This window comes from Semicossyphus pulcher, unplaced genomic scaffold (genome assembly GCF_022749685.1).
Source record: "Semicossyphus pulcher isolate SPU_LCO1_2020_fin unplaced genomic scaffold, fSemPul1.0.p SCAF_5, whole genome shotgun sequence".
NCBI lineage: Eukaryota > Metazoa > Chordata > Actinopteri > Labriformes > Labridae > Semicossyphus > Semicossyphus pulcher.
Genome location: NW_027211726.1, coordinates 158,910 through 184,671, shown reverse-complemented (window position 1 = coordinate 184,671; position 25,762 = coordinate 158,910). Strand labels below are relative to the sequence as shown.

At 43.1% G+C, this 25,762-nt stretch overlaps 1 protein-coding gene across 2 annotated transcripts; it reads left to right on the top strand.

The window, feature by feature from the left end:
• The first annotated feature begins 4,852 nt into the window (after window positions 1-4,852).
• On the top strand, window positions 4,853-23,101 carry hsf1 (heat shock transcription factor 1). Of its 2 annotated transcripts, XM_069681533.1 has the most exons (15): window positions 4,853-5,243; window positions 6,239-6,347; window positions 6,439-6,575; window positions 9,749-9,873; window positions 12,188-12,263; window positions 12,408-12,469; window positions 13,317-13,395; window positions 13,716-13,834; window positions 14,115-14,293; window positions 14,380-14,530; window positions 15,469-15,540; window positions 16,790-16,895; window positions 21,188-21,238; window positions 21,977-22,034; window positions 22,125-23,101. In XM_069681533.1, the coding sequence occupies exons 1-15, from the start codon at window positions 5,124-5,126 to the stop codon at window positions 22,307-22,309; spliced, it is 1,629 nt and encodes a 542-aa protein (XP_069537634.1). In that variant the 5' UTR covers window positions 4,853-5,123; the 3' UTR covers window positions 22,310-23,101. The 2 variants fall into 2 exon arrangements, with proteins under 2 accessions (XP_069537634.1, XP_069537635.1); XM_069681534.1 differs by lacking the exon at window positions 15,469-15,540.
• The last annotated feature ends 2,661 nt before the right edge of the window (window positions 23,102-25,762 follow it).

Genomic DNA, 25,762 nt, shown 5'->3' with positions numbered 1-25,762 from the left:
TAAACCAAACTTCTCACCAACCGTCCACGCTCTCTGCCACTTCATTTCTCCATAGAATGAATTCTGATTGTCCTGAGGGTAAAGATATGGTTTGCATGCAGCTTCTAATATATTTATTTGAGCATCTTTTCTTTGTTATGTCGATTTCTATCAAAAGAACCAGCTGTAGGAAAAGCTCATGAGCTCCTGAGCTTCTGAGCAGCTGCAGTGCAGCCCTTGGTAGAGCGTCAAACACTACTGCAAACTCTGTGGGTGGACTGGAGACTGAAACGTGTTCATGAATTCTTGGTAAGAGAGCAGTTGTCCTCCAGCATTAACAAGTTGTTTAACATATATAATTCCATGACCAAACCACTTCCTGTAAAATAACGGTTTGTTTTTATAGAGAATATTCTCATTGTTCCAGATGGAGACATTAGTTGGTGAGAAATGATGCTTAGAAATCAGTTTCCAGGCAAGTAATGCTTGTTTCTAAAAGTTTGACAGTTTTCTATTTTGTAGTTACACTTCAGTAAAAAATGGATTCCAGCGACAGCATTAAATACAAACGTAGGAGAAGTGTTCCAGATGCTATCGCTCTGCTTCATTAGATCTGCTCACCACTGCACTTTGAAAGCATTGTTCAGCATTTCTAAACTTAAAACCTCCATGCCTCCTTTACGTTTAGGGTTACATACAATTTGTTTCTTTACATAGTGACATCTATTCCTCCAGATGAAGTTAAATACAGTCTTATCTAATGTTTTGTAAATTGCTGGGGGCATTAAAAGAGACAGGGACGCATATACAGATCTGGATACACCTTCAGCTTTAGACAGAAGAACTCTACCACTCAGTGACAGGTCTCTCATCAACCACATATTGAACCTCTTGGCTATTTGTTGTGTTATTGGGTCAAAATTTAAACTGCAGCGATCATTTTCATTTTGATCAACAACCACACCTAAGTAAGTGACAGTGTTCTTTACAGGAATACCATCCAGGTCCAACAAATCACTTCCTCTGATTGGCAATAGAACAGATTTATTTAAATTCATCCTTAGACCCGATACAGCTGAGAATTCATCAATACAGCTAATTGCTTTATTTACTTCATATTTATCCCTTAAAAATATTATTGTATCATCTGCTAATTGAGCCGATTTAAATTCTCTGTCTAAAGCGTTTATACCTTTAAATGTTTTCTTTTTTATGTGCACAGCCATGACCTGTGTAACCAACAGAAATAAAAACGGACTTAATGGACAGCCCTGTCTGATTCCACGGTTTGTACAGAATCTGGGGGTCGTACCATTCGTGTTGGTATTATAGATGCTTGACGAGGCGAGCAGCAAACTTGTCAACAAAGAAGTGTCCGACTTTATGACTCCTCCCCTGACTGCAATCGGCTACTCTCGCCTGTTGTCGAGGCGAGCCGGCAGTCAACAAGCCTATAGACTGTATGGACGTAGTCTCAGTGAGTGATATTGGAAATGCCAGAGACGGGCAAAGAGGCGGAGCGCGGCCGAGCTACAGCCTATGGCTGAGCTCAATGGGCGGGCCGCATGAATCAGCCAGCTACGGCTATGAAGCTAGGCTATATGCTCCTCAGCGTAGCTAGCGGTTATTAGCCATAGACTGTATAAATAATGAATGAGCTGGTTTGACTTTGCCAGGAGGACATCCTGTCGGTGACTGACTGCAGGTGTTTAGTTATCAGACTAAAGAAGTAGCGGACTCGCTGCTCGCTCGCCCGGTGAGAGAGCAGTGAGCAGACACGTAACGGGAAACTTAAAATAACCGATCTTCTCATCACTGCAGTCCGCTGTAATCTCTCCTTGGAAAAGTCAACAACTCCTGACTCCTGGGGTCCGTTTCACAAAGCAGGTTTATTGAAAACTCTGAGTCTGTTGACCCCGAAATGAGGGAAACTCTGAGTTTTCCGTTTCACAAAGGGAGGTAACTCAAACCAGAGAAATAGCCTGTTTCACAGAGAGAGGTAACTTAAGCTCTCGGTCAGTTACCATAGTAACAGACTCTATGAACCTCACCTGGTCGCGAGCAGGTTTTCTTCAGGACACTGAGTTTCGCTCTGTCTCCTCCCTCTAGAATATAAAACCCTCATTCACTTCCTCATTCATTCAGCCCGTCTCACGCGTGTGTTTGAGCGGTTACAAACTAAAAGAAGAAACGTTGCGTCTCTGTGCTGCTCTGACCGCTTTGCAAACGTCTTTTATAATTATGATAAAAAAATCAAAAGACAAATCTGTGTCAAAGTCATCATTTGTAGATTTTCCACCACCACTGCTGAGAGCGCTCAGATAAGACGCTGTAAGTTATTGGATTTCTTTTTTTTAAACTAACACATTCAGTTTAATCAACATGAATTATAATGTATGTGAAGTCAGCATCATGTTAGGGATAAAGCTGATGCTCATTAAAACAGCCACTGAATGATATTTAATCTGTTTCATATTTAAAATATGATTGAAGTGCTTCCATGTATGTTTTTTCCTCACGCTGGATTGCTCCTAAATTAATATAAATTTTAGCTTCCGGCCGTGATTAAGTATTAAATAAACAGACCAGTTCAAACTGACGCGTTCACTCGAGCCGCTTCTCTCTCTTTTGCAGCTGCAGCCGTGTTACTTTATGTTTCTAAAAACATGCTCGTATTCGCTGAACGTCCGCGTGAGGATTTCGAGCTCCGCTGGTGTGACGTAGGAGGACCTTTTTTTGTGTACCGTTGCCATGGTGAATCGTGGTGTCGGGGCTCCATTAATGCTGGCTTTTTACAGTCAGCGTGCACGCACTTAACTCCGGCTGAACCTACTCAGAGTTGATTGAACTAACTCTGATCAGCTGTTCTGGAACCGAAAACTCAGAGTTTCCTATCTCAGAGTAGATCGACTCAGAGTTCAGGGTTAGACTCAGAGTTTGCTGAACCTTCTTTGTGAAACGGACCCCTGGACATTTCCCTTTTTCTCAAGCAAGTTACTCAAGTGTTTAATAGAATCAGTCAGCCCCACGGTGACCTACATCGATGGCACAAACAAAAGATATCGCGGTCACTACAATGATGAATGACATCTTTACAAACTTATGTGGAGGCATCAAACCGGCGCTGTATGCTGATGATGGGGCAGTATGGATGAGGGGCAGAAATACATCATATGTATTCGAGAATATAGGAAAAGCAATAAAGGAAGTAGAGTGGTCGTATCAGTGGGGGTTCAAAATGTCAACAAGCAAGTCCTGTTCAATGATTTTTACAAACAAACGAAAGATTGATGCTGAGAAAGTCACATATATGGTGAGCCGAGGGAGAGGGTGTCCGAGTTTAAGTACCTGGGTTTGTGTTAGATGGCAGACATGGAAAACACACATCAAACATTAACACAGAAACAAAATAAAAACAGCCATGAATCTGTTGCGTGCTGTGGCTGGATGTGACTATAGGGCCATTATGAGGTCAACAATAGATTATGGTTGTATCATATGTGGAGCAGCAGCAAAGACATCACTACAAAAAGTGGGCAGACTACAGCATAGACCATTACAGTTATGTATAGGAGCTGTTAAGTCAACCCCCACGAATGCAGCACTAATAGAAGCAGGAGAGACACCGCTGGACTTAAGAAGGCTGGGTCAGGTTAACAGGAAGCGGGGAAGAGAACCCTGCAAAGAAGACATTGCAGGACTGCTGGGAATATTCCAGGGGTGTGGATTTGTGTGGAAAAGGGAAGAAAGAGTGAGGACACGAAATGGAGGCATTAGAGTTCATCAGAGCGACCCCAGTGAGTAATATACCCCTGAGGCTTTTCCCAGAAGTAAAGATCGACATGAGTATCCTGGAAAAGAAAAGAGAGCGGCTTATGAATGAAGTGGGAGTTTAAACAAGTGTATATTTGAGAAATAGTTACTACCGTTATCTTAAATCTACACAGACGACTCCAAGAATGAACAACAGTGTGTGGGAGTTGGTGTGTTTATCCCTGAGTTTAAGATCTCCATTTCCAAAAGACTGTCTGATCAGTTGTCTGTATATACAGCAGAAATAGTGGCTGCCATGATCGGTCTGCAGTGGGTTGAAGAGGTCAGACCTGATAGAGTGGTGATATGTACAGAAAGCATACAGTCAACAACATCTGTCAGAGAAGATTTACTCATTGAACTTTCCCATAGCTTACTGCGACTTCACAGAGGTTGTATACACTTACAGTTCTGTTTGGTGCCAGCACATGAGGGATTGAAAGGGAATGAGTGTGCAGATAATCTAGCAAAAGGGGCATTGCAAAAAGAAACAGTTCCACTTCCACTTGGAAAAGGAGAAGGAAAGTCAGTGACTAAGAAGAAAGGAATGGAGATATGGCAGAAAAGGTGGGAAGAAGACCAGAAAGGAAAGAGGTATTATAAAATACAAAAGTCAGTCAGAACAAAGATCTTTAAAAAAAGGAACAGAAGGGAGGAAATCATCAGAACAAGACTCAGATTAGATCACACAGGATCAAATGGCACCGTGTATATGTTCGGGAAAACAAACAGTGACAAGTTTACAAACTGTGGAACATGGATTACTGCAATGCACCATGTGTGAAGTGGAAAGAGAAATGTTGTATGATAAAGACAGAGAGACGGAGCAGCATTGAAGTCTGAAGGCAACACTGGGAACAGAACAAGAGGGGATAAGAGCCGCCAGCAGCTCACGTTTGATAGGGAGAACATCAGGAGTGAGACAATTGACATGATTTTACACACTCTTGTACAGTGGCGGTATGCACCTTAAAGTTGTTTGCGATCCACCAGTAAACTGAGAGAAGAAGAAGAATACGTCATCAGGGCGCGACAGCTAGCTATTTACGCAGTTGTTTGTTTTATCGGACTTGTTGGAATTTTCCACTGCGGAGTTTGACAGAAAGTTTTGTCGAACAGCTAAGGACCAGCTGAGTCCGGCGGAGTCCAGGACCAGAACCGAGCTCTCTGTGATCCGGAGAAGCCCCAAGTCCGGCCGCAGGTCGAAGTTACTTTGTTAGGAGCTCTCTGTGGATCGTGTGGTTAGAGCAGCAGGCTGACTGTTAGCATAATTAGCTCAGATTAGCTGCGGTGTTTCCAGTGGAATAATCCGGAGTGTGTTCGTGTCTGTGATGGAGTATCCCGGAGGAGGAGGGGCGGTGCTGAGCGGCGGGAACGTCCCAGCCTTCCTCACCAAACTGTGGACCCTGGTGGAGGACCCGGACACCGACCCGCTCATCTGCTGGAGCCCGGTACGCACGATCACTTAGCTTAGCTTAGCTTAGCTTAGCGTAACAGAGAGCTGGCGGCTAACAGCAATCGGAGTCCTACGGTTAGACAGTTCCGAGTTAGCAAAGAATAACCGGGCAAATGCTGTTAGCGGTTAGCTTCAAGAGGTTTAATGTCTGAGGAAACGTACAAAAAGTGAGCTAACAGGCTAACAGCTGATCAGAGATCAATGACTGTCAAACCAACACAGTGACACCAGTATAACCAGTTATTAAACACAGTGACACCAGTATAACCAGTTATTGAACACAGTGACACCAGTATAACCAGTTATTAAACACAGTGACACCAGTATAACCAGTTATTAAACACAGTGACACCAGTATAACCAGTCATCGAACACAGTGACACCAGTATAACCAGTCATCGAACACAGTGACACCAGTATAACCAGTTATTGAACACAGTGACACCAGTATAACCAGTCATCGAACACAGTGACACCAGTATAACCAGTCATCGAACACAGTGACACCAGTATAACCAGTTATTGAACACAGTGACACCAGTATAACCAGTCATCGAACACAGTGACACCAGTATAACCAGTCATCGAACACAGTGACACCAGTATAACCAGTCATCGAACACAGTGACACCAGTATAACCAGTTATTGAACACAGTGACACCAGTATAACCAGTCATCGAACACAGTGACACCAGTATAACCAGTTATTGAACACAGTGACACCAGTATAACCAGTCATCGAACACAGTGACACCAGTATAACCAGTCATCGAACACAGTGACACCAGTATAACCAGTTATTGAACACAGTGACACCAGTATAACCAGTTATTGAACACAGTGACACCAGTATAACCAGTCATCGAACACAGTGACACCAGTATAACCAGTCATCAAACACAGTGACACCAGTATAAGCAGTGAATAAACAGTATAAGACACAAAAGTGATGCTGTGTGTGTGTGTGTGTGTGTGTGTGTGTGTGTCAGAGTGGAACCAGTTTCCATGTGTTTGATCAGGGCCGGTTTTCCAAAGAAGTTCTACCAAAGTTCTTCAAACACAACAACATGGCCAGCTTCATCCGGCAGCTCAACATGTGTGAGTGTACACCCTGTGACATCATGTCTGACATCACGGCTGACATCATTGCTGACGTGTGTGTGTGTGTGTGTGTGTGTGTGTATCGCAGACGGGTTCCGTAAGGTGGTTCACATCGAGCAGGGCGGTTTGGTGAAACCTGAGAGAGACGACACCGAGTTCCAACATCCGTTCTTCATCAGAGGACAAGAACATCTGCTGGAGAACATCAAACGCAAAGTCACCACCGTACGTCACCCCTGCGCACACCTGTACACCCCTGCACACCCCTGTACACCCCTATACACCCCTGCGCACACCTGTACACCCCTATACAACCCTGTGCACACCTGCACACCCCTGTGCACATCTGTAAACCCCTGCATACTCCTGTGCACACCTGTGCACATCTGTACACATCTGTACACCCCTGCATACTCCTGCACACCCCTATACACCCCTGTGCACACCTGTACACCCCTGTGTATCCCTGTGCACACCTGTACACCCCTATACACCGCTGTGTACCCCTGTACACCCCTATACACCGCTGTGTACCCCTGTACACGACTATACTCAAATCAACTTTATTTATAAAGCACTTTAAAACAACAGAGTTGGCCAAAGTGCTGCACACACATAAAAACACAAAAACAGTTAAAACAACAGAAGACAATAAAAGCCAGCATCTCAAACGAGTTAAAAGCCAAAGAGAAAAAATGTGTTTTAAGAGACGATTTACAAACAGAGTCGACCTGCCTAATGTGCAAAGGCAACTCATTCCAGAGTTTTGGGGCAGCACTGAAAAAGCTCAGTCCCCTCTCGACTTCCTCTTCGTCTTTGGGACGACTAACAATGACTGATCTGCTGACCTGAGGGAGCGCGCTCTCGTTTTTGGCACCAGTTGAAAGTCGAGCAGCAGCATTTTGAACCAGCTGTAGTCGAGTGAGTGTCTTCTGGCTAAGACCAACATAAAGAGCATTGCAGTAATCTAAACGAGCTGTGATAAAAGCATGGATTAAAATCTTGAAGTGATGCCGGGACAGAAAAGGCTTAACTTTGGACAGTTGTCTCAGCTGAAAAAAGCTGGACTTGACCACTGAATTGATCTGTGCGTCAAGTTTAAGATCACTGTCCAGTCTTACACCCAGGTTTGTTGCTGTTGGTGTCAAATAATGACTTAAAGGGCCTAGCTCAGCATGGACTATGCTAGCATCACTAGGCCAAACAACATGACCTCCGTCTTTTTGTCATTTAAATGCAGAAAATTAATTGACATCCATGTCTTTATTTCTGCAAAGCACTCTAATAGACGGTTGGCATTCCCATGCTTTAGTGGCACATTAATTTGGCTATCATCGGCATAAAAATGGAATGCGATTAGCAATCCACCGATTATCGGCTGGGCCTATATTTGGCCTTTTTTTTTTCTTCTTAATTTTAAATACTTTTTTTCGACGGCCGATAAGAGTGCAGAGTGCTCACACACACGGCGGAGAGGAGAAAAAGTTCATTTCTTTGCAAATTGTATTTAACTTTGTCTTATTTACTTGATAAAACTTCAGGAAGTTATTTATTTATTTATTTAAATTTTCAGTTAACTTTATAAGAGATGCTGCTGACCCTGGGAACTCCCTGCGCTTTTTGTTTGTTTGTTTAATAAACATATGCTTAAAGGCATTTAAACAAAGTTAAGTGTTGGAGTGACGCCAATATTGTCACTTTTACTGCAAATGAATATCGGCTCCAAATATCGGTTATCGGCCTCCTTGACTACTAATAATCGGTATCGGCCCTGAAAAAACCATATCGGTTTATCTCTAAATGCGATGCCGTGTTTACGGAGAATTGATCCTAGAGGAAATAAGTACAGTGAGAAGAGAAGAGGGCCAAGAATAGAGCCTTGAGGCACTCCACATGTGAGAGGCGCTGCAGAAGACTCAGCGGCTCCAACACGAACGTAAAAACTTCTCTCTTTTAAATTGGACCTGAACCAATCCAAAGCACCACCCTGAATACCCACCCAGTTCTCCAGGCGCGACAGGAGGATCTGATGGTCCACTGTGTCGAAGGCAGCTGTTAGGTCCAACAGAACCAAAACAACATAGTGACCAGAGTCTGTGGCTAAAAAAATATCATTAAAAACCCTCAACAGTGCCGACTCAGTACTGTGTCGGGTCTTAAACCCAGACTAGAACACCTCAACAATGTTGTGCTCATCTAAGAATGACTTCAGCTGGCAATAAACAATTTTCTCCAAAATCTTAAATCCTAAAATTTGACATTACAGAAGAGTCTAAGCCAGGCTTTTTTATCAATGGTGTCATCACTGCATGCTTAAAACTCACAGGTAAAGTCCCATTAGCTAAGCTGCTGTTTATAATATTGAGCACATATGGTGTCAAGGTGGGGAAAACCTCGTTAAAAAGACGAGGTGGGATTGGATCGTTAGGAGACCCAGCAGGCTTCATATGACCAACTGTATCGCTAAAAGAGGGCAAAGTGACAAGCTCAAACTGGTCAAAAACAGCAGAGCATGTGACAAAGATGGAGGAGTCATAAGGAGGAGGACTAATGAGGGCCCTAATACTCCAAACCTTATCAGTCAAAAAGCTCAAGAAGTTCTCACACACTTCAGTCGAGTTCTCCAGGTAGGCTGATTGTGGGGCGTTAATAACAGAGGTTACGATTTTAAACAGAACACAAAGATTGTGACAGTTAGAGGCAATAATATCAGAAAAATGCAGCTCTCGCAGTTCTCTGATAAGTACGCCAGCTGTCCTTCAACATCTGGAAAGTAGGACCAGACACAAGCCTCCGCGACCTCACATCCTCGGGAGTTAGTCCATGTTTCCGTTACGCACAGAAAGTCCAATCCGCGGGACGTAAAGAAATCCTTTAGAATAAAAGTTTTGTTAGCTTGTGATCTAGCATTCACCAGGGCAATCCTAACAGGAGCTGGAGCCGGGGCAGTAGCCGTCTGTGGAGCCCGAGCAAGTGGCCGCAGGTTGTGTAAGTTCACCCCGCGCCCGCGGAGGTAGGGAAAGGAGAGACGCCGGGTCGTCTGCCCCTCATCCGAGCCGACCACAGGATCCAGGGAGTGCCACAAAGTGAAGCGATGACAAATCGACCCGTTACCCTGTGTACCCCTGTACACCCCTGTGTACCCCTGTACACCCCTGTACACACCTTAGCACACCTGTGCACTGTACCGACCTGACCTCCTTCAAATCACTGATCAAGACCCACCTTTTTAGAACTGCTTTAACCTCTAATGCTGATTGGTTCCTCTTTCATTAGTTGTTTTAAAATGTAAAGTGCCTTTGAGTATCATGAAAAGCGCTATATAAATAAAATGTATCATTATTATTAGAAGGACAGAGGACGACATGGTAACAGTGTCTCTGCTGTGATTGGTTAAGGTATCATCCGTGCGACAGGAGGAAGTAAAGGTGTCTGCAGACGAAGTAAACAAGATCCTGAACGATGTGCAGCTGATGAAAGGCAAACAAGAGACCATCGACTCCAGGATCATCGCCATGAGACAGTAAGACAAGCAGAGCCACAACCAGAACCCCAAACACACCCACAAACACGACTACAACCAGAGCCACAACCAGAACCCCAAACACACCCACAAACAAGACCACAACCAGAGCCACAACCAGAACCCCAAACACACCCACAAACACGACCACAACCAGAGCCACAACCAGAACCCCAAACACACCCACAAACACGACCACAAACACGACCACAACCAGAACTACAACCAGAACCCCAAACACACCCACAAACACGACCACAAACACGACCACAACCAGAACTACAACCAGAACCCCAAACACACCCACAAACACGACCACAACCAGAGCCACAACCAGAACCCCAAACACACCCACAAACACGACCACAAACAGAACTACAACCAGAACCCCAAACACGACCACAAACAGAACTACAACCAGAACCCCAAACACGACCACAAACAGAAATACGACCAGAACCCCAAACACACCCACAAACACGACCACAACCAGAACTACAACCAGAACCCCAAACACACCCACAAACACGACCACAAACAGAACTACAACCAGAACCCCAAACACGACCACAAACAGAACCACAACCAGAACCCCAGACACACCCACAAACACGACCACAACCAGAACTACAACCAGAACCCCAAACACACCCACAAACACGACCACAACCAGAGCCACAACCAGAACCCCAAACACACCCACAAACACGACCACAACCAGAGCCACAACCAGAACCCCAAACACACCCACAAACACGATCACAACCAGAACTACAACCAGAACCCCAAACACGACCACAAACAGAACTACAACCAGAACCCCAAACACACCCACAAACACGACCACAACCAGAACTACAACCAGAACCCCAAACACACCCACAAACACGACCACAACCAGAACTACAACCAGAACCCCAAACACGACCACAAACAGAACTACAACCAGAACCCCAAACACACCCACAAACACGACCACAAACAGAACTACAACCAGAACCCCAAACACGACCACAAACAGAACTACAACCAGAACCCCAAACACACCCACAAACACGACCACAAACAGAACTACAACCAGAACCCCAAACACACCCACAAACACGACCACAAACAGAACTACAACCAGAACCACACACACAACTACAAACAGAACTAAAACCAGAACCACAACCAAAAACAGAGAACCACACACACAAATACAAACAGAACCACAAACAGAACCAAAAACACAACTACAAACAGAACCACAAACACAACGACAAACAGAATCAGAACCACAAACACAACCAGAACCTCGACCACAAACGGATCAAGAACCATAAATTGAACCAGAATCACAGAACCAAAACCAGACCGAGATCCAGACTGAGCTGGTTCTGGTTCTAGTTCTGCGGGTGATTGCTGGTTGTGCTGGTGATTGCTGGTTCTGCTGGTGATTGCTGGTTGTGCTGGTGATTGCTGGTTCTGCTGGCGATTGCTGGTTGTGCTGGCGATTGCTGGTTCTGCTGGTGATTGCTGGTGGTGCTGGTGATTGCTGGTGGTGCTGGTGATTGCTGGTTCTGCTGGCGATTGCTGGTTCTGCTGGCGATTGCTGGTGGTGCTGGCGATTGCTGGTTGTGCTGGTGATTGCTGGTTCTGCTGGTGATTGCTGGTTCTGCTGGCGATCGCTGGTTGTGCTGGCGATTGCTGGTTCTGCTGGTGATTGCTGGTTCTGCTGGTGATTGCTGGTTGTGCTGGCGATTACTGGTTGTGCTGGCGATTGCTGGTTGTGCTGGCGATTGCTGGTTCTGCTGGCGATTGCTGGTTCTGCTGGTGATTACTGGTTGTGCTGGCGATTGCTGATTGTGCTGGCGATTGCTGGTGATTGCTGGTTGTGCTGGCGATTACTGGTTGTGCTGGCGATTACTGGTTCTGCTGGTGATTGCTGGTTGTGCTGGCGATTGCTGGTTCTGCTGGTGATTGCTGGTTGTGCTGGCGATTACTGGTTGTGCTGGCGATTGCTGGTTGTGCTGGCGATTGCTGGTTCTGCTGGTGATTGCTGGTTGTGCTGGCGATTACTGGTTGTGCTGGCGATTGCTGGTTGTGCTGGCGATTGCTGGTTCTGCTGGCGATTACTGGTTCTGCTGGTGATTGCTGGTTGTGCTGGCGATTACTGGTTGTGCTGGTGATTGCTGGTTCTGCTGGTGATTGCTGGTTGTGCTGGCGATTGCTGGTTCTGCTGGTGATTGCTGGTTGTGCTGTTGATTGCTGGTTGTGCTGGTGATTGCTGGTTCTGCTGGTGTATAATGCAGCTGCTGTGTTTGTGTGTCAGTGAGAACGAGGCTCTGTGGAGGGAAGTGGCCACTCTGAGACAGAAACACACTCAGCAGCAGAAGGTGGTCAACAAGGTAAACACACTGTTTATACATGACAGCATCAACCTTATCATGTTAGCACATAGTCAGCACAATGATGTGAGCAGCATGTTAGCATGTTAGCACATGACCGTAGCTTCTGTTTGAACTGAGAATGAACTCTCCCTCTCTCTGCAGCTGATCCACTTCCTGGTATCTCTCGTCCAGTCCAACAGGATCCTGGGAGTAAAGAGGAAGATGCAAGTTATCTGCTTATACTGCATTATATACCACATCTTAGTACAAGTACTACAGAGTTTACTACAAACAATACACAATATACTATAAATACTGCTCAATATACTTCAAACTTAAAAACAGAGATTACTACATACACTACATTATTTACTACAAATACTTGAACGCACAGCCTCTAATCAAGTCACTGACTTCCTGTCCAAGAACTATCTGTTGGACCCAAATCAGTCTGGCTTTAAGCGGGGCCACTCTACAGAAACGGCACTACTGTCGGTAACAGAATCACTGCGTCTGGCTAAAGCTGCTGGACGGTCCTCAGCTCTATTGCTGCTAGATCGGTCAGCTGTCTTTGAAACAGTGAACCACCAAACCCTCCTCTCTGCTCTCTCTGAACTTGGTGTCTCAGTATCTGCCCTCCTCTGGTTCATGTCCGACCTCTCAGGGAGATCTGTTAGAGTATCTTGGAAAGGAGAAGGAGAAGCTCTGCCAATGAAAGGCGCCTGGTGCTCCCATCACAACAGGGCCCTAAGTCTTTAACTAGACTCTTCTCCTCTGTCGCCCCCCGGTGGTGGAATGAGCTACCAAACTCCATTTGGTCCGCAGAGTCCCTTTGACCTTTAAGAAGCTAAGGACCCAACTCTTTATGACCTCTGACCTTAATGAGATTGATAATGATGATGATGACATAGAGGATGTAGTTTATGCTGACTAGGATTTTCATGATGATGATGACTGTACTGATCTTGTTGATGTTTACTACAAATACTGCTTTATTTACTACTCTCTTCTTTCCTTCTGGAGTGTGTGTATATTTACTCTGTAGTGTGTGTATATTTAATGTGTCTGCAGGCCTCTGATGCTGAATGACTCTAGCTCCGCCCACTCCCTGCCTAAGTACAGCCGGTCGTTCTCATTGGAGCACATGCAGGTAACCTCTCACTTCTCTGACTCACCTGTCTGACTCACTTCTCTGACTCACCTGTATGACTCACCACTATACTGGAAATACAAAGGCTTTCATCAGTGGGCCATAGGCTCAATCACCTTCGTGTTACCTCCTTCAGAGAAAGTGACTTAACAGATTTATTTACATGAAAATGTTCAAGATGATCACACAGCTGTAGACTGTTAGCGATGTAACTGTTAGCGATGTAACTGTTAGCGTAGCTCAGTACTTTTCATGAGTAGCTTGCCCAACACTGTGTATACACTGATCAGAGCTCAGAGTGAGTCTGTGTGTGTTCTCAGGCCGCAGCCAGTCTGTTCTCAGCCGACACCCCGGTGACTTCCGGACCAATCATCTCTGACATCACAGACGTAGCCACGCCCGCTGCACTGGATGAAATTAGTGAATGGACAGACGCAGGGTGAGAACCGAATCTTGTCTGTAATCAGCAGCAGAACAAGGAGCGTTCACACAAACAACCTGAGCCCACCCTCAGGCCTCAGGAGCCAACCCTCGGACTCGCATTAAAAACCTTCAGCTGAATAAAACACATAACACTTAATGTTTGCAGCTTCATGTGTTCAGACACAGGTGAGCTGCTCCTTTAAGGTGTGCTATCAGGTGACCTCCCACAGCCAATTGGCAGCCTGCATTCTTCTCCTCTGATTGGTCATTGACAGCCAATCCTGTTTCACCTGCAGAGAGAGCCAATCAGTCGATGTCAAAGAGGAGCCGTCCAGCCCTGACGTGGAGGTGGTTCCTGTTCTAGAGGGCGGGGCTACACATGTAGACACGCCTCTTTCCCCCACCACCTTCATAAACTCCATCCTACAGGAGAACGAGACGACACCGAACACCCCCACCTCCACACCTACAACAGGTAACACCTTCACACCTACAGCAGGGAACACAGGTAAAAGTGTGAGGTGTGTTCTTTGTTTATCTTCAACTCTTTTCGGTCCTCAGACGCTCACATGGTTTTGATAAGCCCTGCCTCCACTGGGCCCCTCCCACCAATACCTGCTGGCCAATCACCGTCTTCCGTCCCCACCTGCAACTCCACCCCCAGCGCCACCAAACTTCAGCAGAAATGTCAGACCATCGCCTGTATCGACAGGTAAGTCTTTAAGACCTGGTTTACACCTGTCTGCAGGTGAACTTACCCACATACTGTTATTACTGCCCAAAAGACTGTGTATCTTGCCTCAACCTAGACCCTATTTTCCCATGAGTTTGTGTACAAGTGACGAGTGGAGACAACAATTATTGAAATGGATTCAGTGTTCAGGGAGGGAGCACCGGCCGGCAGCCGCCACATGAACGGGGCAGCGGGTATACGCCAATATACAGCCACTACAAGCGCTTGTTTTTGCTACTAGAAGGAGAGAGGAGTGAGAGAAGGTGAAGACGAAGAGGGAGGAGTGCCGTTTGTTGTGTTGGAGTACAGAAAGCGTTGCTCAGTGCTTTCTAAAGGATTGTCATGGCTGAACATCCTCTCTCCCTCTTCGTCTTCGTCTTCTCTCACTCCTCTCTCCTTCTTCCTGCAACAACTACGGTCTCGTGTGAGATTTCAGCACGAGACTTCTCCGTGAGCGAGACTTGGTTACAGACAACAACAGAGAGCATAAGGTAAAGTAGCATGGCTGCCACAGTGTTGTCAGACACTTATTATAACGATCTGAGCCTGTCAGGAGCAAAAACAAGCGCTTTTGGTGGCTGTATATTGGCGTCTGCGCGCTGCCCTGTTTAGTTACATTGTATCTCATGTGGCGGCTGCCGGCCGGTGCTCCCTCTCTGAACACTGGATCCATTTCAATGATTGTTGTCTCCACTCGTCACTTACACACAAACACATGGGAAATAGGGTCTAGGTTGAAAAATCCCGAAGTCATCCTTTAAAGCATCCCTCCAGAGGGAACATCTTACCCAAAATGCACTTCTTTCTGTAATGTTTATCAGAACATTAAAGTTTCAGTTTGTATCAAAATAACTTCTTCTCAGGTTTTGGTCTTTTGAAGGTCAGGTGTTTTATTAAAACCCCTGTGCTTCCCTCAGACCCCGCCCCCCTCCCTCTGCAGGTGGACTTTCACCTGATGTTTGGCGCTTCGTATCAACACGATCTGACAAGTGAATCCATGACTCTAAATGACCTTGAACATTTGAAATATTCGTCTGTTTAAAGTTGAATGAATCTTCACGTTCAGACTCCAACATGTGACGCCTCTTTGATGTTAATGTATGGGCAGAAGTACGAACGTCCACGTCAGTGGAAACTGAATTTGAATTATTTATTTTTGAATTTGAATCACAAACTCTGAAACTGAATGTAATATTCAGATTCAATTCTTGAGTTCAATTTCAGTTTACTGCGAGGAAGAGCAATCGAGTGCAGATTCACAGCACTCCTTTTTGGCCAATCAGCACCTCTGTTTTTTTGACTGTTTCCTTTGCTACGTGGAGCTTCTGTTAGCTACCAGAGCTAATGATAGTTAGTTACATTGTTAGTAATAGTTATGTTCTTAGCTGTTTGCGCTATGGTAGCTTTGTTCTGGGAGCCTCCCCGCGGTGTGGACCCATTGCACACAACCAATTCTCCAGAAGTCTTCAATTCATTTTTTTACTATTGAGCAAGGTGACATTAAAGACAAACAAACAAACAGAAAAAAACAAACAATTACACAACAGTGAGATAGTTGACAGGATTAAAAAAAGGTTTGCAGTAATAAATGGCTGATGTAAAAATAGTAAGACAGGTGTGTGCGAATAGTAGGAGGGTAGAGGAGAGGAAAGAAAAACATACACACACACCTACAGATGTATCACTCACACAGTAATATTTTACTAATTTATGGATATGATAATGATAATAAAGTCACATGGTAGTAACATAGTGGTGTTATGATTACATAAAGAACAATTCTGTATAAAGATAAGAGGGCAGTTCAGTAATTACATAATAATGCTCTAACCACTGCACCACCGTGCTGTCGTGATTCAAATTCAAATAAAAATAATTCAGTTCAGTTTCTTCTGACAGACTTTCTCCTCTTCCTCTTCTCTTCTCTTCTTCTTCTTTTCCTCCTCCTCCTCTTCCTCTTTTTTTTCTTCTTCTTTTTCTTTTTCTTCTCCCTCTTCTTCTTCCTCTGTGACATACGGCTCCATTGCTGTCCAAGAATATAAAACATCAGTGAGGTCAGACATGATCACATACAGAGAGCTGCTCAGCCTGCAGCAGAAACACAGACAGGAAGTGAGAGAGAATTTTGACTCATAGTGACATGTTGGCTTAAGTCTGAACATGAGATTAATGGAAAACACCAGACTGTTGATGTCAGCTTTGATCACCTGTCTGTCTCTCTCCTGTCTCCTGTTTTAGGTGTGAACTGTCTGATCATGTCGACAGTATTGACAGCAGCCTGGAAAACCTGCAGAGCCTCCTGAACACGCAAAGCTTCACCTTCGACACGTCCCCGCTCATGGAGGTCAGTCTGACAGGCAGCAGGTTACATCTACACTGTGTGCTAACACCTTACATCTACACTGTATGTTACACCTTACAGCTACACTGTGTGCTAACACCTTACAGCTACACTGTATGTTACACCTTACAGCTACACTGTATGTTACACCTTACAGCTACACTGTATGTTACACCTTACAGCTACACTGTGTGCTAACACCTTACAGCTACACTGTATGTTACACCTTACAGCTACACTGTGTGCTAACACCTTACAGCTACACTGTATGTTACACCTTACAGCTACACTGTATGTTACACCTTACAGCTACACTGTGTGCTAACACCTTACAGCTACACTGTATGTTACACCTTACAGCTACACTGTATGTTACACCTTACAGCTACACTGTGTGCTAACACCTTACATATACACTGTATGTTACACCTTACAGCTACACTGTGTGCTAACACCTTACAGCTACACTGTATGTTACACCTTACAGCTACACTGTGTGCTAACACCTTACATCTACACTGTATGTTACACCTTACAGCTACACTGTGTGCTAACACCTTACAGCTACACTGTATGTTACACCTTACAGCTACACTGTGTGCTAACACCTTACAGCTACACTGTATGTTACACCTTACAGCTACACTGTGTGCTAACACCTTACATCTACACTGTATGTTACACCTTACAGCTACACTGTGTGCTAACACCTTACATATACACTGTATGTTACACCTTACAGCTACACTGTATGTTACACCTTACAGCTACACTGTGTGCTAACACCTTACATCTACACTGTATGTTACACCTTACAGCTACACTGTGTGCTAACACCTTACAGCTACACTGTATGTTACACCTTACAGCTACACTGTGTGCTAACACCTTACATCTACACTGTATGTTACACCTTACAGCTACACTGTATGTTACACCTTACAGCTACACTGTGTGCTAACACCTTACAGCTACACTGTGTGCTAACACCTTACAGCTACACTGTATGTTACACCTTACAGCTACACTGTGTGCTAACACCTTACATATACACTGTATGTTACACCTTACAGCTACACTGTATGTTACACCTTACAGCTACACTGTGTGCTAACACCTTACATCTACACTGTATGTTACACCTTACAGCTACACTGTGTGCTAACACCTTACAGCTACACTGTATGTTACACCTTACAGCTACACTGTGTGCTAACACCTTACATCTACACTGTGTGTTAACACCTTACAGCTACACTGTATGTTACACCTTACAGCTACACTGTGTGCTAACACCTTACAGCTACACTGTGTGCTAACACCTTACAGCTACACTGTATGTTACACCTTACAGCTACACTGTATGTTACACCTGACAGCTACACTGTGTGCTAACACCTTACAGCTACACTGTGTGCTAACACCTTACAGCTACACTGTATGTTACAACTTACAGCTACACTGTGTGCTAACACCTTACATCTACACTGTGTGCTAACACCTTACATCTACACTGTATGTTACACCTTACAGCTACACTGTGTGCTAACACCTTACATATACACTGTATGTTACACCTTACAGCTACACTGTATGTTACAACTTACATCTACACTGTATGTTACACCTTACAGCTACACTGTGTGCTAACACCTTACATCTACACTGTATGTTACACCTTACAGCTACACTGTGTGCTAACACCTTACAGCTACACTGTGTGCTAACACCTTACATATACACTGTATGTTACACCTTACATCTACACTGTGTGCTAACACCTTACATCTACACTGTATGTTACACCTTACAGCTACACTGTGTGCTAACACCTTACAGCTACACTGTGTGCTAACACCTTACAGCTACACTGTATGTTACACCTTACAGCTACACTGTATGTTACACCTGACAGCTACACTGTGTGCTAACACCTTACAGCTACACTGTGTGCTAACACCTTACAGCTACACTGTATGTTACAACTTACAGCTACACTGTGTGCTAACACCTTACATCTACACTGTGTGCTAACACCTTACATCTACACTGTATGTTACACCTTACAGCTACACTGTGTGCTAACACCTTACATATACACTGTATGTTACACCTTACAGCTACACTGTATGTTACAACTTACATCTACACTGTATGTTACACCTTACAGCTACACTGTGTGCTAACACCTTACATCTACACTGTATGTTACACCTTACAGCTACACTGTGTGCTAACACCTTACAGCTACACTGTGTGCTAACACCTTACATATACACTGTATGTTACACCTTACATCTACACTGTGTGCTAACACCTTACATCTACACTGTATGTTACACCTTACAGCTACACTGTGTGCTAACACCTTACAGCTACACTGTGTGCTAACACCTTACATATACACTGTATGTTACACCTTACAGCTACACTGTGTGCTAACACCTTACAGCTACACTGTATGCTAACACTTTACATATACACTGTATGTTACACCTTACAGCTACACTGTGTGTTAACACCTTACATCTACACTGTGTGCTAACACCTTACATCTACACTGTATGTTACACCTTACAGCTACACTGTGTGCTAACACCTTACATATACACTGTATGTTACTCCTTACAGCTACACTGTATGTTACACCTTACATATACACCTGTCAGGTGTGTTAACTAGAGCCCTACCGATCTATCGGTCAGCTGATTTTATTGGCTGATATTAACATTTTCCAGGCATATAGGTATTGGCGTATATGTCCTCAAGTATGCTCCGATATTAATGACAAGCAGAGGGCGCAGTGACAAATTTGATGATGTGAGAGCCAGGCTCTCAGTGTTTTCACCAATATACAGCTGAAGTCAAGAAATGTAACGGCCTCCTCACTCGTGGTTACGACTATAAACCAGCACAAAAATAACAATTACCAACATATGCAGAACTTATGTTCTAAACAGACGCATTAAAAACACTAAAGAATATAAAGAAAAATATTTGTTTGCATTTTGGAACATAAATAACAAACTTAACAACTTAAACTACTCAGTCAGCACGAGGCGGCAGGCATGATGGGAAATGAGGACGTCCCTGTCGCTGCCAGAGTGCGCGTCACAGCTGAGCAGAGCAGCACACACAGTGAAGGGAAGCATCAGGAAGCATTATCTTTCCCATACAGAGCGAAACATTGTGAACAACAAACTCATGTTGAAATCACAGTAATCAGCCAAAGCTTGCTTTCAGAGCACCGCTGTTTCTACCCTCTGAGCATCTAAACTGCGCAGACGAGATCCCGTGTGTACAGTCTGCCTCTCAGTTAGTTTGAAGTTCGATAATAACGAAGGTACAGGAGCTTTAAGCTTTATTGTCTGCTAGTTTCACAGCGGTTACGCTCTAAACAACAAGCTTACACGTCTACACCTCCGTACAACCCCGCAGGAAGATACAGGGTTTTGTTTTAATAAGCCATCGTCGCACTGCTGCCAGGTGTGTGCGTCTGTCTACTCCGCCCTCAGCACACCTGCAGCTCCTTACAGCAGTGAGACACACGGCCGGACTGTTCTCATTCACAGAGTGGCAAAGGAAGTCCCTTTCACGTCTCATAAAGATGTTAAAGTTACGATGTTACGGTGCTACAGACAGACAGAGAGCAGAGCACAGAGACAGCCATGTCACCGTGATGCTACGTGTTGATTGAGTCCCGACCTGCGGACTGTTGGCTGAGCTCCAGACCTCTGCCCCGCGATAGACAGTCCATAGATCGTCCCAAATGCCCCAAACAGAGCAGAATAATAAGAATAGAAACACAGACGGAGGGCAGATCCTCTGCAGACACAGACACCAGCTCACACTTCTCCTGGATCATGATGTTGATGAAGAGGGAATATTTAATATGGAAAATCATGAAGCCTTTATTACTATTATTAACAGCATCAGTCTGTCAGATGAGCTGGTCTGTTTAGTGACTTGTATCTTCAGCAGCACTGTGTGCAGGTGGGAAAAACACAAACATCATTTTTGTTCCTCCTTCTTCCAACTTATTCATTTTAGTGCTGTTTAAGTTGCTACAGAAACACTATTTTATTTTAATTTTATAAATAACTTTTCAGATTTGGAATTTTATTCTTTTAATTTCTGATACATTTTGAACATCTGTGAATACATCGGCTGATATTTCGATATCGGAATTCTTTTATTACCTAATATCGGAATCGGAATCGGCCCCAAAAATCGAGTATCGGTCGGGCTCTAGTGTTAACAGTGTATGTGTATAATCACAGCAGCTGTGTGTTTAGTTTTTCAGCTCGTGTCCCTCAGGAGACTTCGATCTTGACAGTTTGGATTCTGTAAGTTCAACAACACACTAACTAATGCTTCCTCATAGATACATACAGCAGTATGTTCACATGTAAAGTCAGGTGTGTTCAGGTACAGTCAGGTGTGTTCAGGTACAGTCAGGTGTTTACAGGTACAGTCAGGTGTGTTCAGGTACAGCCAGGATCGAGGCAGGCGGGAATGAAGTCAGTAAGAGCCAACAAACAGCTTCAGGTGTGATTGGACACAGGTGCTGACAGGAAGAGCACATGGCGTTTGTTTTTTTTAGATAATAATCATCATCATCAGCAATATCAACAAGATCAGTATATTCATCATCATCATCACCATGAAAATCCTAGTCAGCATAAACTACATCCTCCATGTCATCATCATCAATATCATCAACATCATTAAGGTCAGAGGTCATAAAGAGCTGGGTCTTTAGCTTCTTCTTAAAGGTGAAAGGGACTCTGCGGACCGAATGGAGTTTGGTAGCTCATTCCACCGGGTACAATCAGGTGTGTTCAGGTACAGTCAGGTGTTTACGGGTACAGTCAGGTGTGTTCAGGTACAGTCAGGTGTTTAACAGGTACAGTCAGGTGTTTACGGGTACAGTCAGGTGTGTTCAGGTAAAGTCAGATGTGTTTGGGTACAGTCAGTTGTTTAAAGGTACAGCCATTTTGAGTTAAATTAAACGTGTTTTTGAAAACAACCTGTCTTTAGTTGATGATGTCATAAGTGAATGCGATATCACTGCTTCCTGTCAGCTGCTGTCCGAGGAGGCCCCTAAAGGAAGTGAAGAAAGCAGCAACACCAACCACACAGGTAACACAGGTAACAGTCTCACCTATACTGTTGAGGACCTCTATATACCTGTTGTCATGGTAACCATCTGTTGCTCTCTGATTGATCCAGGGAAGCAGCTGGTGCAGTACACAGCCCCACCTGTCCTGATGTCTGAATCAATCAGCTTGGGGGAGGGCGGAGACCTGCCCTCCCTGCTGGAGCTGGAGGCGGAGCCTTTCTTCAACATTGACCCGCCCACTGATGACCCGTCAGCTGCCCTGCTTCACCATGCCCACCTGGACTCTGATCTCTGACATCACAAGGAGGGCGAGGGACATGCCGTATAATTCTCCGTCACCAAAGCAACGGGACAGCAGCAGCATTAGATGATGATATAAGCAATCAGCTGTAGATCAATCAGGGGGTCAAAGGTCATGTTATTCATAATATTAACCAGTTTATGTACTTTCTTCGTTTATTTCAGCCTTTGGTTCTACTTCTACTCTTTAGTTTCAGCCTTTGGTTCTTCTTCTACTCTTTTGTTTCAGCCTTTGGTTCTTCTTCTACTCTTTTGTTTCAGCCTTTGGTTCTTCTTCTACTCTTTTGTTTCAGCCTTTAGTTCTTCTTCTACTCTTTCGTTTCAGGCTTTGGTTCTTCTTCTACTCTTTTGTTTTAGGCTTTGGTTCTTCTTCTACTCTTTTGTTTCAGGCTTTGGTTCTTCTTCTACTCTTTTGTTTTAGGCTTTGGTTCTTCTTCTACTCTTGTTTCAGGCTTTGGTTCTTCTTCTACTCTTTTGTTTCAGGCTTTGGTTCTTCTTCTAAATTTCCCTCGGGATCAGTAAAGTATCTATCTTCTACTCTTTTATTTTAGGCTTTTTTTCTTCTTCTACTCTTTTATTCAATTGTTCTCTAATCTGGGTCACATCTGTAACAAAAAGCAGTGAGGTCAACGTAGATGATGTCATAGTCCTGAACATGTGACCCAGCTGTCCTCTGTTCTGCATGTTGTTTTCAAGTTTTAAACATCTGAAGAAGAAAATATAAATATTTTTTAAAGAGTTTATGTTACCATGAAGACGATCAACATTAAAAACAGTTTGTTTATGAGTGTGTTGTCATGGAGACTTCATGTTTGGACAAAAGACAAGTTCTCATTTTGATGTTCAAAATAGAAAAAACATTTATTGTAGAAGTTAAAAATCCCATTGTACAATCCTGAAAGAGATGATGTCACTTCCTGTATGATGTCATCGAGTCAGAACACCAATTGTTGAAACTATTCAAAAACAATGAACATCTATAAACAAAACTCTTTAAATATTCAGAAAACAACGTAAGTGGGCAGAGCGTACAGCTAGTGGGAGGGGTCTGACTTCCTGGGCCAAGCTGATTGGTCGGTACACTGGAATCTGTAGCGCAGGAATCGAACTCGCGGCTTGATGTGGAAGTCAGCAGGTATCCTCCAGTTCCACATTTTCTGCACCTGAAATGGAAAGAGAACCTTTTAAACCTGTTCCACTTTTACTCTCTGAGAACGTGATGAACATCTTAAAAAACAAAGAACATCATGAGGAGCATAAAGAACATCAGAGAACAACATGAGGTAGGTCATAGAGAACGTCCCAAAGAATATCAAATAGAACGTCATGAAAAACATTAAGAACATCATAGAGAACGTCATGAGGAACATCTTGAAAAATAAAACATTGACAATAACAAAGAACATAGAAACATCAGAATGTCATGAGAAATGTCATCCATGTTAGAACATCATAAATAACAAAGATCATCTAGAACGTTATGAAGAACAACTTAAATAACAAAGATCATCTAGAACGTTATGAAGAACAACTTAAAAAACAAAGATCATGTAGAAAGTCATAACATGAAAGTCCTAGAGAACTTGAAACCAACAAAGAAAATCATAAAAAACATCATACCAAAAAGAACATCATAAAGAACGTTACAAAGGACGTCAGAGAATGTCAGAATAACATAAAGAACATCACAGAGAACGTCAAAACGACATAAAGAACATCATAGGGAATGAACAACATAGAGAACATCAAAGCAACATAAAAGACATCATAGAAAACGTCAAAACATAAATAACGTCATAGAGAACATCATAACTACACAGAGTCATAGAGAATGTCATAACATAAAGAACTTCTTGAAGAACGTCATTACATAAAGAATGTCATACAGTAGATAACATATCAAATATTAGACAGAATGTCATAACATAACGAGAGAACATCAAATCAACATAAAGGACATCATAGAGAACATTAAAACAACATAAAGGACATCATAGAGAACATCAAAACAACATGAAGGACATCATAGAGAACATCAAATCAACATAAAGGACATCATAGAGAACATCAAAACAACATAACAAACATCATAGAGAACATCAAATCAACATAAAGGACATCATAGAGAACATCAAGTCAACATAAAGGACATCATAGAGAACATTAAAACAACATAAAGGACATCATAGAGAACATCAAAACAACATAAAGGACATCATAGAGAACATCAAAACAATATAACAAACATCATAGAGAACATCAAAACAACATAAAGGACATCATAGAGAACATCAAAACAATATAACAAACATCATAGAGAACATCAAATCAACATAAAGGACATCATGGAGAACATCAAAACAACATAAAGGACATCATAGAGAACATCAAAACAACATAAAGGACATCATAGACAACATCAAAACAACATAACAAACATCATAGAGAACATCAAAACAACATAAAGGACATAATGGAGAACATCAAAAAAACATAAAGGACAGCGTGGAGAACATCAAAACAACATAACAAACATCATGGAGAACATCAAAACAACATAAACATCATTGAGAACATCAAAACAACATAAAGGACATAATGGAGAACATCAAAACAACATAAAGGACATCGTGGAGAACATCAAAACAACATAACAAACATCATAGAGAACATCAAAACAACATAAAGGACATAATGGAGAACATCAAAAAAACATAAAGGACAGCGTGGAGAACATCAAAACAACATAACAAACATCATGGAGAACATCAAAACAACATAAACATCATTGAGAACATCAAAACAACATAAAGGACATAATGGAGAACATCAAAACAACATAAAGGACATCGTGGAGAACATCAAAACAACATAACAAACATCAAAGAGAACATCAAAACAACATAAAGGACATCGTGGAGAACGTCAAAACAACATAAAGGACATCGTGGAGAACATCAAAACAACATAACAAACATCATGGAGAACATCAAAACAACATGAAGGACATCATGGAGAACATCAAAACAACATAACAAACATCATAGAGAACATCAAAACAACATAACAAACATCATGGAGAACATCAAAACAACATAAAGGACATCATAGAGAACATCAAAACAACATAACAAACATCATAGAGAACATCAAAACAACATAAAGGACATCATAGAGAACATTAAAACAACATAAAGGACATCATAGAGAACATCAAAACAACATAAAGGACATCATAGAGAACATCAAAACAATATAACAAACATCATAGAGAACATCAAAACAACATAAAGGACATCATAGAGAACATCAAAACAATATAACAAACATCATAGAGAACATCAAATCAACATAAAGGACATCATGGAGAACATCAAAACAACATAAAGGACATCATAGAGAACATCAAAACAACATAAAGGACATCATAGACAACATCAAAACAACA

Coding starts and splice junctions, on each gene's coding strand:
- hsf1 (XM_069681533.1), top strand. CDS start 5,124: ATGGAGTATCCCGGAGGAGGAGGGGCGGTGCTGAGCGGCGGGAACGTC. Junction 6,576..9,748: donor TCAAACGCAAAGTCACCACC/GTACGTCACCCC, acceptor TGATTGGTTAAG/GTATCATCCGTGCGACAGGA. Junction 14,294..14,379: donor CACCTCCACACCTACAACAG/GTAACACCTTCA, acceptor TTCGGTCCTCAG/ACGCTCACATGGTTTTGATA.